The following is a 16,872-nucleotide window of genomic DNA, read 5'->3' as shown; positions in this document are numbered from 1 at the left end:
GCTGGAGTGAAGTGGCGTGATCTCGGCTCCTGCAACCTCCGCCTCCCAGGTTCAAGCGATTCTCCTGCCTCAGCCTCCCAAGAAGCTGGGATTACAGGCATGCACCACCATGCCTGGCTAATTTTTGTATTTTTAGTAGAGACGGGGGTTCACCATGTTGGCCAGGCTGGCCTAGAACTCCTGATCTCAAGTGATCTGCCCACCTTACCTCCCAAAGTGCTGGGATTACAGGTGTGAGCCACTGTGCCAGGCCTATATTATATAACTTTAAATAGTATAGGAGTGATTTGTTCCTGAAAAATTTGTCTTCATTCCTTTCATGCAGAGAAATTCTTTGAGACTCATTTATATCTTCTTTCAATAGGATTAGTCTTTTCAGATATTTTACTCTTTTTGAGTGAGTGTGCTATATATATTTTTTCAAAGAATAGTCAACCTAAAAGAAATATTTTCTTATTGTCACATCATTGCGTATTATACTTCATTCCCCACTGCTTCTCCAGTGCCCATTAAGCTCCAGGTGCATTGGTTTCTCTATAATTTCTCAGAGGCACCTAGGTGTTACTCTATTTAGCCACCTCCCTCCACGCTCTTCCCACTTCCTAGAATATGCCTCTCCCACTCTTCAAATCGTATAAGTTACTATGGAAAAATATAGGTGTACATCATATTAAAATACAACCTTAACGTTCAAAGTAGGAGATAATTATTCAGTTTCGAATTCTCTTCCCCCAATCTTCAAAAGATGGTTTTTGTTTTCTTTATTATACTTGCCATACCTTCTTATTCTGCTTATTTCTGTCTCCACTGTCATGTTTTGTGTTCACTCCTTCATGAGAGAGCAGTCATTTCAGCTTTTTCACCATTGTGATCTCTGGTTAATAAATTAATGAAGTTGATTTATTAGTATTACTTTTCCATAGATTTATTTTGATGCTCTTCAGGTGGCTTTCGGATTAAAAGTGTTTTCTTCCTTGTAATTTTTTTTCATTTTTATAAACTAAAGGGAAAAAAAAGGCTATGGATTGTACTTTGGTAAAATTTTGACTGTAACTCATGTCTATATCGTTTTTCACTAATTTCTGAAGGCCTTCACATGAAATGTAATCAATGATTCTTAAAGTAAAACATTTTGATTATTGATGATTTCTAATGAGTCTGTAGTTATAATTTGGAAGAGTTTTTAATATATCCATTATTTAAGAGAGTTTTTCTACATTTCTGGTGCTTTAATTTCTTATTGCTACTAATTATTAGCTGATAAAAGTTAATTGGCTTTTACAATTTCTGCCTTTTAGGATTTGTAGAATAATTTTTACAGCTCTATGTGTGATATTTATGAATATTCTGTGAATATTGGGTAAATTATATATTCTCCATAGGATAAAAGCTTAGATATATATTTGTCAGATTTATTATATTTATTATTCTCTTTTAATGATATTATTCAAATATATTTTACTTAAATTTTTTTGGTCAAGGATTCTTACTGCTCTTTTGCTCTTTTCATTTTCCCTGTATATATAAATTGTTTTCACTTCATTTGTATTACATTTTATGAGACACAGGTGTTTATGCATTATGCCTATATAGTAAATTTTACTATACATCCATTTGCCCTTAAAAAAATGTATGTGCATTTTATGCATAATTCTAGTAAACAGCTTATGGTTGAATTTCCTTTTTTAATTAAATATTAGCCTATTAATAGGGAATTTTAACTTTATGAATATTTTGATGTATTGGATTTTATTTCTTCATCCAGTTTCACTATTTTAAATAATTATTTAATAATTGTTTAATAACTATAAATATTTTTATTGCTAAGTGAGATAAGATATCTTTTTGATTGTCTTTTCAAATATATTTGACAACATACTGACATAGCCTTGAAGTTTAAAGCAAATCAGCATACTTTTATTGTAAATAAACAGCATGGTATGAAAGATAATATAATTGTTTTACATTGTGATATATAAATTCACATTAGCAAACTAATTATTTTATTTTTTGTTACTGAAATTCAGGCCTATTTTCACAATGGAGACTATCCTGGAGAACCCTTTATTTTACATCAATCAACATCTTGTAAGTTATCACTGGGCTATTTATTATATATATTAAGATATATATTAATGCTTGTAAAGCTATATTATTTTACACTTATAATCACATTTGATTGTTAAATGCTTAAATAATATCTCTTCTGTAAATGTAATATTTTTAATTGTCAGTAAAACCATATATATATGTAAATATATTTAAATACAATATCTTAAATTCAAGTTAGGAGATTCAATTATTAAAGGTTTGTTGAATTCATAAGAGGATTTATATACCCAAACTATTAAATTATGTTTATGTTTATGAAATATCGTCATGTTAGTAACATTTTTCGTGTACTATTTTAGATTATCTATTTTATTCTGTCTCTTCAGCATATGCTTAGCAGAAGTGGGCCTTAGATACAAGTCTGTCTTGATTTACTTAATGGAAGCTAATATAAGCACTCCCTAATAACAATATAGTTATGTAAATATTTATCACTGATATTTAAAATATTTTCATCAAAGTAAAGGTGTACATGAAAAATTACTTAGAATTAAATTTCATTATAATAATGAAAATAACAGCTGCATGTTACATTCCCCACCCACGATTCTGTTTGCCAGGCAACCACTTTTAACCATTTCTATTTTTGGGTCTCCTTATAGTTTCCTTCATATATATATATATATATATATATACACAATATTGTATACTGCTCTTTCTAGAGTTACTAACATTACCAATTGATCTGAGCCTATGGAGGAAGGAGACCTAGTACTCTACTTTGGGCTTTCTCTACCGGTTAACATTGTAAATAGAATTATTTAAGCCTGTATGTACTTTGTTGTCAGCAACTTCTAGGTCTTTCTTTCTTTGCCACTTCTAGTTCTTCCTCTCTTACATACGTTACATATGCACATATGCATGTGCACAATCACTGGTATGAATGCAAAGTCAAAAGAGAAAATATAAAAACAGCTTATTTTCCAAACTGCTTTACTAAGCCCTCTGCAAAGTTTTAGTTCTTTCTGCTCAGATTTATGAAATAAAAACTCCCTGTGTTAAATGTCAAAAAAGTCCAGCAAGATAGCTTTGATTTTATTTCCACATTACCTTTTTCTTTTATAATATCTTTATAATAAAAATGACTTCATTGACTCTTTCCTATTAAATTGTAAATAATTTATAGCAGTCATAGACTCAGCTGAACATTCACACTCACATCTTAATAGGCCAGATCTGAAACATTTCACCTGGAAAGACACAGAACAAAAAGCACAGCATGCTAGCAAGGGAGCCTGGCAGTGGGAATCCTTGCAGCGGGAATCCTTGCAGCAGTGCACACAGCAATCCAGCTACTTTTCTTATGACACTCTCAAAGACAACTGAGATATGAGAGAATGAGACCACATGTGTAGGTGTAGGAGCTGCATTCCCAAAAGAATCAGTAGCTCTTATACTATTTCCATGGGCATAGCTTCCAGACATCCCAACAGGGGTGTGCTCAGTTATGAGCGGGCACTGCACTCAGGGAAACCCAAAGCTGGTACTTCCCATGAGGACAATAGAGTTCACATATAGCACTCCCTGTTCAGGTGTAGTTTAGCAATCAAGGGTTATTTTGCCATTAGCAATGTTGTCTGGTAACCAGCTAATATTCCACTTTTATCAGGTTTCCAGGTCAATGGAGCCAAAAAATTAGCCCTCATCTTTTTCCACAAAGGAGACAACATTGTATTCACTCTCTGCTCACAATATAATTATCCTAAGAGATAAATAATATAGTTTCTTTTAAAATAGTGATATCTGTTCCAGGAAAGGACTTGGGCTGTGAATTGCTAGGGTACAGCTACTAGGGATGTGTTGTTGGGTTTCCCCGGCATAATATTCCACCACCTGTATTTTGACATCATTGTCAATTGAACTCCTGGGGACCCTTTCTTCTTGCTCTGATCTGGACTCTCACATACCATCTTGAAATATTCCCCCATCAGTTTTCTGGTTTAGATTTTCTGTATCACACATAGTTTTTTTTTTTTTTTCTGTCTGAGTTCACTGATATATGTTCTCTAGTGTAAGAAAAATAATTCTAATTCTCCCATACAAAAAAAATTTTTATTCTACTCTGGCACTTGTTCAGTGTATCGACTAGGTATAAAATTCTAAGTTAAAAATTTTAGAATTTAAAAATTATTTCTGTCTTATTTTCCTGAATCCAATTTTACTTTCTAATTCCATCCTGATTCTCTCTCTCTCTCTTTTTTTTTTTTTTTTTTTTGGTCTGTTCCCAAGTTTTCCTCCCCTGGAAATACTAGGTTTCTGTCTTTATTCTTGGTCTTACCTGAATCTTTTGTTTGTTTTGTTTTGTTTGTTTTTGTTTTTGTTTTTAGAGGGAGTTTCGCTCTTGTTGCCCAGGCTGGAGTGCAGTGGCATAATCTCGGCTCACTGCAACTTCTGCCTCCTGGGTTCAAGTGATTCTCCTGCTTCAGCTTCCCGAGTAGCTGGGATTACAGGCAGGCACCACCACACCTGGCTAATTTTTGTATTTTTAGTAGAGAAGGGATTTCACCATGTTGGTTAGGCTAGTCTTGAACTCTTGATCTCAAATGATCCACCTGCCTTGGCCTCCCAAAGTGCTGGGATTACAGGTGTGATCCACTGCGCCTGGCCCTGAATCTTTTTCATTCATTTTTTCTGGATGCTATTGACCTTTGTAACCTGAAGATTTATATATCTGAGAATTCTTTGCTCCATTTTCTTCCCATAGTCTTTGGTTGAGTCTATTAGTCATAAAACTCATAAGTTGACTTATTATTTTGGCATTCCCCTTTGGTGTTGATGTTTTCCTTAAAAGCTTGGTTCTTATTGGTAGTATAGTCATAGTCACAGTGAGACAACAGGAAAGGTTGATTAGATGTTCTGTGGTCCTTAGAAGATCTTGGTGACTGAGGAGATTTCCTATGATATTGCTGATTTATTTTTTTCTGATATCATTCATTATCACCAAAAACTAATTAATCTCCAGAAATTAATCTCTAGAATTACCCTACTCCTTGTCGTATGGTAAAGTGTGAAAAAGTGGTTCTTCTCACAGTAGGACAGGAAGATAGGTGTCCAAGTATTGCATATGTGGACAATTACATTGTCCTCCTAATTTTAGTCCTGCGCCTCATCCCTTCCCTGTACTGAGCCTGACTTTATTCTGAGTCTCTCACTGCTTTCATTTAATTTTCCTTTTGTCTTCTCCTCCCTGGTAGTATTTTTTCAAGAAGATATTTTTTGTTATTGTTGTTGTTGTTATTGTTTTTGTAAATAGACATTTGACTTCCATATTCTGACCCATGATTCACATTTACTGCATATGTCACTTTCAAACCTGAGACTCAGGCATTCTGAGTAAATGGAATCTATTCCTTTGATTTAGGCTGTGGCCTCCTTTCTTTTGTTTTCTACCTTCTACAACTTTTTGAAATTGCTCTACTTCTAATTTCCCTTCTCTCATTTTCACTGTCATTATAAATCTATGGCATTTTCAGTTTTTTAATATTAGCAGAGTTCCTGGAAAGAAGGGGGAAACACATGTGTGCTTAGAATGCAAGCTTTATCTGAAGACTTGGCAATTTTATTAAGTTTGTTGAGAAAAGTCTGATGCTGCTTAATATTTTTGTAGAACTTAATCTAATTATTATGGATTGGAATGCTAACTTACAGTCATTTGCAGTTTCTTGCAAAATCTTACTTCAGAGTATTCTAGAAGTTAGATGTTGCCTCTGATGAGGTTTTTATTCACAAAATCTGGAAACAATCATGCTGATTGATTGATATATGTATACTAGTAATCACTGGTATGGATTGACAATTTCAGTGAAAGGAATTTCAGATAGCGATAAGACAAGGAACACTTTGGGTCATTTTAGGAGCCTATTGCAATAAGAACTTCTTCCCTAAAAATGTTCACTGCAATCCACCTATATATTCACATTCATCTATCCCATCCATCTTTATATATGCCGGCAGTATAAATACCCCTTTAAAGGAGATAAAATTATTTCTATTTTATATATGAGGAAACTCAAGTTTGGATAATTTAATCTATTTGCCCTATGAGTCAAAGAAATGACAGAGCCTGAATTCAACCTCAGGTCTTACAGTCTGTATCTGAAATTACTTTCAATATTCCTGTTTGTATGAGTTTCCAGTTACAGAAATTTTGATCATGAGATGAACTGTTTCTGGCAGCTGTTTGCTTGATAGAGTCATTTCCTTCTTTCCAGTTGTAGAAAAACTCTCATGCTCAAGGCCTCCACTTGCCATACAGAAAATACATCCCCTCTACTTCCTTATCACCCTACTTATTTTTTTCAGAGTATATGAAAAAATGCATAATTATTTCATTTGTTCACTTACCTTTCTTTTTTCTTTTCTTCTTCTTTTTCTTTTCTTTTCTTTCCTTTTTTTTTTTTTTCTTGACAGAGTCTTGCTCTGTCGTCCAGGTTGGAGTACAGTGGTGCAATCTTGGCTCACTGCAACCTCTGCCTCCTCGGTTCAAGTGATTCTCATCCCTTAGCCTCCCAAGTAGTTGGCATTACAGACACACACCATGCCTGGCTAATTTTTTGTATATTTAGTAGAGATGAGGTTTCACCATGTTAGCCAGGCTGCTCTCAAACTCCTGGCCTCAAGTGATCCACACGCCTCGGCCTCCCAAAGTGCTGGGGTTACAGGGGTAAGCCACTGCGCCTGTCTGTTCAGTTACCTTTCTAGTGTCTGTTTCTCCCAAAGAGAATGCAAATTTCCTGAAAACTAATATTATCTCTGCCTTATATTCTGTAGCATTTCCATGGGCTGTCTTCCTTTTTATCTTCACAGCCCTTATTATCTTCTCACCTACAAGACCATTTACTTATTTCTTCTGTTCATTATTAATTATCTATTTTTGTTCACTAGAGAGTAAGTTCCATGAGGACAGGACCCTTGTTTTTCTTTTTGTAGATATCCTAAGTACCTAGAGCTGAGTTTGGCAGATGACCAAAAGCCAAAAATATTTTTTTTGTGAATAGTGAATAATTAGTACTTACTACTTCCCAGCCACCGTGCTACGTGTTTACTGTGAATCAACACCTTTAGCCACATTTTAGGATTTTGGGAAAGGAGGGACAAAGATAATAAGGAATCTGGCCAAGTTCCCAACTAAGAAGTGGTAGAGCTAGGATTGGAAGCTAAGCAGTCGGGCTCTGGAGCTGAGGCTCTTAAGTCACCGCATTATTTTGCTGCATTTTCACTACATAAGAAAAGGTGAATATACTGGAGATATTTCCAACACACCCTCTCTTCTATGCCCTTTCCCTAGGAAAGGGCAGGATTTCACATGAAACTTAGTGAATATTTAAGTCAGGGTAAGTCTTATCCTAACTATAGAATGAAACCATTTTTGTCTCTTAGTGAATGGATTTTACACCTCAGTGAACAGGTAAGAGGGTTTATCTTTGTGAAGTAGAAGTCTTTCTCATCCCCTTAAGAGGCTACCCACTTCTGCATATAAAGTTAAACTATATGAGTTTGTCTCCAAAATTTATAATAACTGGATTACCTCCTTGATCCCTTCAAAATGAAGTGTCTGATAAAAAAAGAGAATTAAATTTAAATGTGTCTATGAAAGAACATTATTTAATCAAAAGAAAGATAATTATTCTTCTATTCTTACTCTCCTTAAATATAAAATGTTTTCATTGGTTCAGAACAATATAGCCAAAATCACAGAATTAGAAATTTATTGTATTTGACCTTATTCTAAAATGTTTATTTTTTAAAACCTCACAATAAATTTAAAAATATTAAAATATAAATACTTTGGAGGTGATTATTCAACCAGTCTAGCAAGTTATTTGACAATCGTTCTCTGAATGTATTATTTTTCATTTCTAGATAATTCTAAGGCACTGATAGCATTTCTGGCATTTCTGATTATTGTGACATCAATAGCCCTGCTTGTTGTTCTCTACAAAATCTATGATCTACATAAGAAAAGATCCTGGTAAGAGTTGATTATAAATTTTTAAATAATAATGGTATTAGTAATGGTGCAAACGCCTATCCATATGGCAGTGATGGAACCAGTTAAATGAAATATGTGAACTAGAGAGAAGACAGCATACAGCCCACTTCATGACACAACTTTTAATCAAAAACTTTTAGTATGGTTTTGTTGGTTTGAATTAAACATTAATATTATTTTCTAAATTTACTAATAATGTTGTGGACTTGTTTAATAATAACCAGTGAAAAGAATGTTTGTGGCTTTTAGTACAAAGTGGGTCAGAGGGATCTAGGAGTGTCAAAAGAAAAAGAAAGGAGGGAGATGTCTGGGGAAGTTAATGTGTTTCTTTGGTCAGAAACAACCACATCTTATGAAAAACAGAAGATTTAAAATAAAATCATTTAGCTACTTATGTGAGTTTAGCAGACAATTCTTGGTTGTTTTCTTTCCTCCCTCACCCTCCTCTCTCCTCTCTGACTCTGCTTTCTCCCATCCTTCTGTCCTCCCTCTGCTCAAGGCTCTTCCTCCCTTCCCTCCTTTCCTCTTCTCCTCTCCTCTCTTCCCCTTTTCTTATCCCTGACTTCCTTCCTTTGTTCCTTCAATATATTCATTAAATATAAGTAAAATACCAATTGAATTCTGTGCTTCTTGAGAATATAGAAACTTATTTTTCCTATTTTCACAGCAATTTAGATGAACAGCAGGAGCTTGTTGAAAGGGGTAAGTATGTATATTTTTGCTGATGACTATTCCTTCCCCTGCATTTGAATCCATTCACTTTATTTATTTATTTATTTATATTTATTTTAAGACAGAGTCTCATTCTGTCTCCCAGGCTGAAGTGTGGTGGTGCAATCTCTGCTTATTGCAGCCTCCGCCTCCCTGTTGAAGCAATTCTCATGTGCCTCAGCTTCCCAAGTATCTGGGATTACAGACACACATCACCAGGCCCAGCTAATTTTTGTATTTTTAGTAGAGATGGGATATCACCATGCTGCCCAAGCTGGTCTCGAACTGCTGGTCTCAAGTAATCCACCCACCTTGGCCTCCCAAAGTGCTGGGATTATAGGCATGAACCACTGCGCCCGTCCCCGTTCATTTTAAATAAGAATTGGGCATTTTTAGTTTAACTTGGACTTTTGTTGATACAGTGATAAAACTTAAATTCCTTTACTCACTCAGCACCTGTGAAGTTCCCAGTGTACGCCAAGCATTGTGCCAGGTACTGAGAGTACTACAGTGACAGGCACAGACTCTGCCCTTAAAGGGTTTAGAATCTAATAGAGGAAAGCAGATATCTCAACAAATATGATGGTAATTTGATACATGCCCTGGTAGTTGAATGTGTATGGTTCTATAGATATATGGAAGATAGAAAACTGTGTGCAAGGGCAGAAATCTGGTCTGTTAAGATTGTGGGGAACCAATGGACAAATGAGGAAGTGGTGGAGGGACGAGTGGATGGAAGTCACAGAGATGGGGAGATGGGATGTCTCCTCAAGTCCCTGCCAGGGTGGAATGGTGGCTGCTCCCACTAAAGACACATTTATGGATTGGACAAAGAACAGCAATTTGACTTGGGAGAAGAAAACACATTTGTTTATCTTTTTTTTCAACATTTATATTCTTTAATTTTTTAAAAATGTGATTTCTGATCCAGTAAAAGGGGACAGTTACAGAAATTGAACCTTTGTTTACAATAAAGAAATTTACTTGCTTTCTCATGCTTAAGACAGGAATAATTTCAGAACTCCTTTGTCTGTGTTAATCTGTGTTGGAAGTGTTTCCCTCTGGTAATAGCAGGTACCAGGTCTCTATGCAGAAACTTTAGGGCTGAATCTTTGGAGCTCCTTAAAAGGCTTTATTTTTCTTTGCAGAATGTAACACTATCTGATCCCTTATTACATATTTATTCATTTGGTCATTGACTATCCTCTCCTAACTAGAATGTAAGCTTTGTGAAAGTGTGGAGGCTTTTTTTCTTATTCACTGCTTTATGCCCAGTACCAAAGTGAGTACCTAGGATTTGATAAATATTAGTGAATAAATAACACTGACATAGGGTATCATGAGGATTCATTTTGATAGGCTGAGGGAGGAATGAAGAGTACAATCAGTAATAAACACCTGAGCAGAACAGGAAAATCCATCTCAAGGAGTTAAGGTGGACTTGGAAAGTGTCAATGAAATATTTTATCTCAAAATTGATACTGATTGCACCTGGGAACGCAGTAGAATTTACTCACTCAGACCCCATGAAACCCTGAATGTGGCCCTCAGTTCAGAATGAATGAATACCAGGCATTCCCAACAACCTAAAGAAACAATTGCACATAGCCAGTTTGAGAGCTGTGATTGTATAGAAAGTTTCCATGGGCAATAAGATAAATGGGTCACCCTCATGGATAACTTCTTTCTTTATCTGATAAACTGGTAAAATTAATATGATTACTGAAAGAAACACTATCAGTAGTACATGGAAGAGTAGGAGAAACATAATTTTACATATGCGACAGCTTAAATTCTCTTACCTTTCTAAAGCTGTTGGTTTTCAAGTTCCATATGCAATTATAGCTTTTTATGGTTAGTATACTTTTTAATCTTCAGTAAGTTATTTCACAAACATGGTATATAATGTGTTTCATAGACTTGAAGCATAACAAATTAATACAACTTGTTTCACCATTTAGTGTAAACAGATGATCAAATTAAGCTGAGTCATGGGTATAAGGGTATTAATCATATTGTCTTATTTCATTTGCATGTTTACAGTATTTCACAAGTTGAAAATGAAAATACAAAGAAAAATAATATTGTATTATAAATAAATAATTATAGTAATTGCTATAAAATGCATATAATCAAACGTGAATGTCCTTATAATGGTGATGTTTGGTCTGGGATCCCTTCTCTTAAGCATAGAAAATGGGGAAGAACATTCTAGTAGAGACAACAATATAAAGCACAGAAGAGATCTGAAGTACAAGATTGAAAAGTTATTGATTTATAGGTAAATGTTTGTATGTGAGTGAGATTTCTCAGATGAAATGTGTACGAGGAGGAAAGAAGCTAAAGGATTGAGTACACGGTGTAAATTTAATGAAATGTGTATGCCCACCTGAAAGACACATGTAGCTAGTATTGAATCGTTAATATGTTTCCAGATGATGAAAAACAACTGATGAATGTGGAGCCAATCCATGCAGATATTTTGTTGGAAACTTATAAGAGGAAGATTGCTGATGAAGGAAGACTTTTTCTGGCTGAATTTCAGGTGTGTGTTGCTTTTGTTATATGATGATAAATTCGACATCAAGACAGTTCCACTTTAAGTGTATTTATATTGCCATTTGCCTTTATAATTTATCCCACTTGATATTGCAACATAAGCAAAGTAGATATTATTAGCAGATCTCTATGAACCAGAAGAGAGACTCATAGAGGTTGATGGGATTATAGTGTAGAGCTAGTAAATATTTTAATGTAGTGCTTTATTGTATTATGAAGTTGTGTCACAAAATGTATTTGGCTGATTTTGTAGTTGTACTCTAGATACTCATCCAAGTATCTGTTTTTAAATGAATTTGATAGTGACACAACAACTAATCCTAAATTTGTCCCCACTCAAGAGATTTGTTCTGAAAGTTGTCAATCATTAATTTGTAAGAAAAAAGTTTTTTTAACATAATTCCTGATCTTAATTTCGATTACTCTAAGCAAATTTTTTTATCAATATGAAGAAAATATTTTACAGGATATCTCATTTACTCAAAACGGTCATTGGTAAGGGGGAAATTATTTTTCCTGAATCTGCTGTGATCCAAGAAATCGTTGTTTCTTTCAGAGCATCCCGCGGGTGTTCAGCAAGTTTCCTATAAAGGAAGCTCGAAAGCCCTTCAACCAGAATAAAAACCGTTATGTTGACATTCTACCTTGTGAGTATTTATTGAGTGCTGAATTCCCATATATTAGGCTACTTGATTATTCACTATTTCACTTGTTTATTTTTCTTTTCCTTAAACAGATGATTATAACCGCGTTGAACTCTCTGAGATAAATGGAGATGCAGGGTCAAACTACATAAATGCCAGCTATATTGATGTGAGTAAAAATTTGCATTTTTCTTATACCTATATATTTCATTCAGCTCCTTGTTTGTCTTGGTAAAATTTTAGAAATATTATTAAAAATATTTTGAAGTGAGCCCATATGTCACTGATATAAACAAAAAATTATCAATATTAGCAAGGATAGTTATTTATTATGTGACTATTGGTATTAGGTATAACATAGAATTTTCCTCTACAAACAAAATTATATTAAGAATTAATTTAATATACTCTGGTGTCTATTATGTGCTAGATATTAGACTAAATATTCTATGCATATATTTCTCACAAGAAGTCCACATTTGCCTCAGCCATGTGCCGTATAGGTGAGGACTGGGAGGCTCAGTTTAGTTAATTACCTTGTTGTTGTTCACACAATTGGTAAATATTTGAGTTGAAATTCAACCAGAGTCTGACTGACTCCAAAATGTTATGCTTTAATTTCATCACACTAAATTTCAGCAGACATTCCTCATCAACATGATCATCTATCCATTGGATTTATGCAGAAATGTAAATGTCTGTACGTGGTTAATTTATTTAAAATATTTTAAAATTTAATTATACAAATGTTAATTAATGTATTACATAGGTTAAATAATTTTAAACAGTATAAAAATATATACAGACTGAAAAAATTCTTTTTGTCTCCCCAAATCTGCCATTTTCCCAGTGTCCTCATCTACCAGAAATAACTATATTTTCTATTCAAATATATATGGTAATTATGGTATCAGGTTACTTATGTTTCCCCAATGGAACTTAGAGCTCCCTGAAAGCATGTGTCTTCTGCTTTTAGATAGGTGATTGACATATTGTAGCTATTCAATAAATACTTATTAAATAAATGAATGTATGCGCAATAATGTGTCATGAGATAGAAGTTTCAGGAAGTTACTTAAATTAATATTGAATTCTTGTGACCCATGTTTCAAATTTAATCCAATGGCAAAGGTCATCCCTTTCTGAAGAGCTCCTTTAGTTACTGAGGTGAATTTAGGAGTCTGAGATAATTCTGGAAGAAGCCAGTATAATATTTTATCTGCCTCTGTACTCCTTTATCTTGGTAACAGGAGCAGAGAAAGCAGACATAGTAGGTAATGAAATGAAAGTTATTATATCTCTTATCTGAAATGGCAAAGAAGTCTAGGGAATCATATTCCAGCAGAAGTTAAGAGGTGAAAATGCGGGTAAAATCTAAGAATGATTTGTTTAAAGAAATTGAGTAAAAATCCCAAAAGTAACTACATGGCTGGTGATCTTGTTTAAATAGTGGTAGATGATCCTATAAGAGTTGGCAGGATATAAAATGTTGAAATGTCTAGAGCACTCTTGTAAATTACCACAGCATCGCAGATGAAGATGAAACCTAGTATTAAAATTGTTTGAAGTTTACAGCAAAGATACATGAAAGTCATGAATATTCTTTGCAAATGCTAACATGTTTAGCACAATTAAATGCCTGACCACCAATTAATAAGATTCCCTTAATACTTTGAAACTGCCCAGAGAAATTCACAATCACAAAATGATGGATCTGAAGCAATTCCTCTAACTCACAATTTTTCCTGTTAATGAGTAATTGAATGTTCAGCAAATGACATATCTTTGCATGTGTTTTCAATAGGGTTTCAAAGAACCCAGGAAATACATTGCTGCACAAGGTAATTTCTTTGATAATCCAATATTCTTTTTGAAAAATTTTTATAGCACTTTTAAGAAAATTTTTCTTATCAGCTTTTATTTGTTTACCTCTTAGGTCCCAGGGATGAAACCGTTGATGATTTCTGGAGGATGATTTGGGAACAGAAAGCCACAGTTATTGTCATGGTCACTCGATGTGAAGAAGGAAACAGGGTAAGAACCAAGAAGATTCATAGTGTGGGTCTTGGGGTTAGGAAAACAAGGTGTTGAATGGCATTTTGAAAAGCCACATGTATCTGCCTGATGACTAAAACAGAGAGTTCTCTATTTTAATCAGTGTTAACATTTAATTTAAAATTTTCATACATGTAGAAAACTAAAACTTTTAACATACAAATATGTCTACATGCATAAAATTTCAATGCTTCTGATTAATTGCTAGACTCTTAACTTGATTCCTGTTTCTTTGCAGTATTGTTTTAAGTTCAGTATATTTCACTGTTTTAACTTCACAAGACCTTAATACTCAAAACAAAACTGACCTTGGGCAGATAGGTGGTGAGTCATGTAATGTGACTTTAGGAATAAAAGCCTCTCTGTCCCCCTACCTAAAATTAACCACAAGCAATCATATCCTTTTTGCTGACAACTGATTATGTCCTCTCTTAACATGCATCTAAGCCTGGAAAGATCATCCTGCTAAAAAGTATGAAGGAAATTCTTCAGGACACATTAGTGGGAAATAGAATATATTTCAAGCATCACAGCTTAAGGTTTATATGTGCTTAAACTATACAACTGTTTTGAGAATTTCAAATGAGTATAGGTTTTGTTTTCACTGTTTAAAGAAAGTTTGATAAAAAATTGGCTTAAATTAAAAATTGAAATACTTAATAATTTTTTAAAATATAGAACAAGTGTGCAGAATACTGGCCGTCAATGGAAGAGGGCACTCGGGCTTTTGGAGATGTTGTTGTAAAGATCAACCAGCACAAAAGATGTCCAGATTACATCATTCAGAAATTGAACATTGTAAATGTGAGTTTGCTTTTTACATAATTTTTGTTTTGATACTGTTTATATAAAAATATAATTATGGAATATTAAAAGTGAGAAAATAAAATATATCAGGAAAAATTATTTTTGATAACCTTTAGGATGAAAGCTGTGGTTAGAACAATGACAAAAATCAATAGGGTCAAATTTAAGTCACTGGTCAAGATGTTTTTGTCCAACTCAAATTGAAAGAATTATACTGTATTAATTAATTATCTGTTTTAATTATTAAAAAAAGAGGGAAGGTCCATTAAATGTGTTGAAAATATAATCAAATTATTAAAAGAATAAGCAATTTGTCTTTATTGTCAGTGAGTTCCTACTTTTATGAAAAAAAATTATATTATTTCCATAAGAGAAATGACAGCATTAGAGAACACTGTAAGAAGTATAAAGTTCTAACTAACTATGCAGCAGAGATAGATAGAATGTTTGTTTAGTTCAGAAAATAAGGAGGTCATTGTGGCCTTAGATAATAGTTAAAATAGAGATCGTCATGCATGTTATATAATTCCATTTATATGAAAAATCCACAATAGGCAAGCCAGTAAAGACAGAAAGTAGATCAGTGGTTGCCTGGAGCTGAGGAGGTCAAACAGAAATGGGGAGTGGCTGCAAATAAGAACAGGCTTTCATTTTGTGATGGTGAAAATGTTCTATAATTAGATATTGGTGATGGTTGTACCCTTTAGTGAATGTAATATGAATACCAAATTGTACATTTTAAATTGGTGAACTTTATGATATGTAAAATGTGTATCTCTTATTTCCAACAAATGAATTTTATTTTTAATTTTTTGGGGTACATGGTAAGTGTGTATATTTATGGGGTAAATGAGATGTTTTGATTGAGGCATACAATGCATAACAATCACATCAGGGTAAATGGGGCATCCATCATCCCAAGCATTTATCTTTTCTTTGTGTTACAAACAACCCAGTTATACTCTTTTGGTTATTTTGAAATGTATAATAAATTATTGTTGAATAGTCACCCTGTTGTGCTATCAAATACAAGGTCTTATTCATCTTATCTAATTAATTATATTTATTTTTGTACACATTAACCATCACCATTTCCACCCCTGCCATACCCTTCCAATCCTTTGGTAACCATCATTCTACTCTGTATATCCAAGAGTTCAGTTATTTTAAATTTTGGCTCCCACAAATAAGTAACAACATATGAAGTTTGTATTTCTGTGTCTGGCTTATTTCACTTAACGTAAGTCCTCCAGGTCCATCCATGTTGTTGCAAATGACTAGATCTTACCCCTTTTTATGGCTGAATAATACTTCATTGTATATATGTACTACATTTTGTTTATCCATTCATCAGTCAACTGATGCTTAGGTTGTTTCCAAAAGTTGACTACTATGAATAGTGCTCCAATAAACGTGGGAGTGCAGATTATCTCTTCAATCTACTGTTTCCTTTCTTTGCGGTATATACCTAGCAGTGGGATTGCTGGATCATATGGTAGTGCTATTTTTAGTTTTTTTGAGAAACCTCCAAACAGTTCTACATAGTTGTTGTACTAATTTACTTTCTCACCAACATTGTCTGACGGTTTTCTTTCCTTCACATCCTTGCAAGCATTCATTCTTGGCTATCTTTTATATATAAGTTGTTATAACTGGAGCATGGTGATAACTTAATGTGGTTTTGATTTGCATTTCTCTGATAGTAAATAATGTTGACCACCTTTTTATTTATCTGTTTACCATTTGTATGTCTTCTTTTGAGAAATGTCTATTCAGATCTTTTGCCTATTTAAAAATCAGATTATTAGATTTTTTATTATAAAGTTCTGTAAGCTTCTTATGTATTCTGGATATTAATGCTTTGTCAGATGGATAGTTGGCAAATATTTTCCCTCATTCTGTGGCTTGTCTCTTCACTTTGTTGATTGTTTTCTTTGCTATACAGAAGCTTTCTAACTTGATGTAATTCTACTTGTTCATTTTTGCTATGGT

At 33.7% G+C, this 16,872-nt stretch overlaps 1 protein-coding gene across 4 annotated transcripts in view; it reads left to right on the top strand.

The window, feature by feature from the left end:
* The window catches only part of PTPRC (protein tyrosine phosphatase receptor type C), a 118,228-nt gene that overhangs the window by 81,941 nt on the left and 19,415 nt on the right, over positions 1–16,872 (top strand). For all 4 annotated transcript variants that reach the window (XM_024930523.4, XM_034943296.3, XM_034943283.3 and 1 more), the window contains 9 exons: positions 2,028–2,088; positions 7,975–8,083; positions 8,772–8,806; positions 11,251–11,360; positions 11,931–12,021; positions 12,111–12,187; positions 13,823–13,859; positions 13,955–14,052; positions 14,752–14,877. In XM_024930523.4, coding sequence (XP_024786291.1) covers positions 2,028–2,088; positions 7,975–8,083; positions 8,772–8,806; positions 11,251–11,360; positions 11,931–12,021; positions 12,111–12,187; positions 13,823–13,859; positions 13,955–14,052; positions 14,752–14,877 — 744 coding nt within the window. The remainder of the gene's footprint in view (positions 1–2,027; positions 2,089–7,974; positions 8,084–8,771; positions 8,807–11,250; positions 11,361–11,930; positions 12,022–12,110; positions 12,188–13,822; positions 13,860–13,954; positions 14,053–14,751; positions 14,878–16,872) is intronic.

Source organism: Pan paniscus, chromosome 1 (assembly GCF_029289425.2).
Source record: "Pan paniscus chromosome 1, NHGRI_mPanPan1-v2.0_pri, whole genome shotgun sequence".
Taxonomy (NCBI): domain Eukaryota; kingdom Metazoa; phylum Chordata; class Mammalia; order Primates; family Hominidae; genus Pan; species Pan paniscus.
Note: the sequence above shows the minus strand (reverse complement) of the source record. Positions and strands in the feature narration are given on the sequence as shown.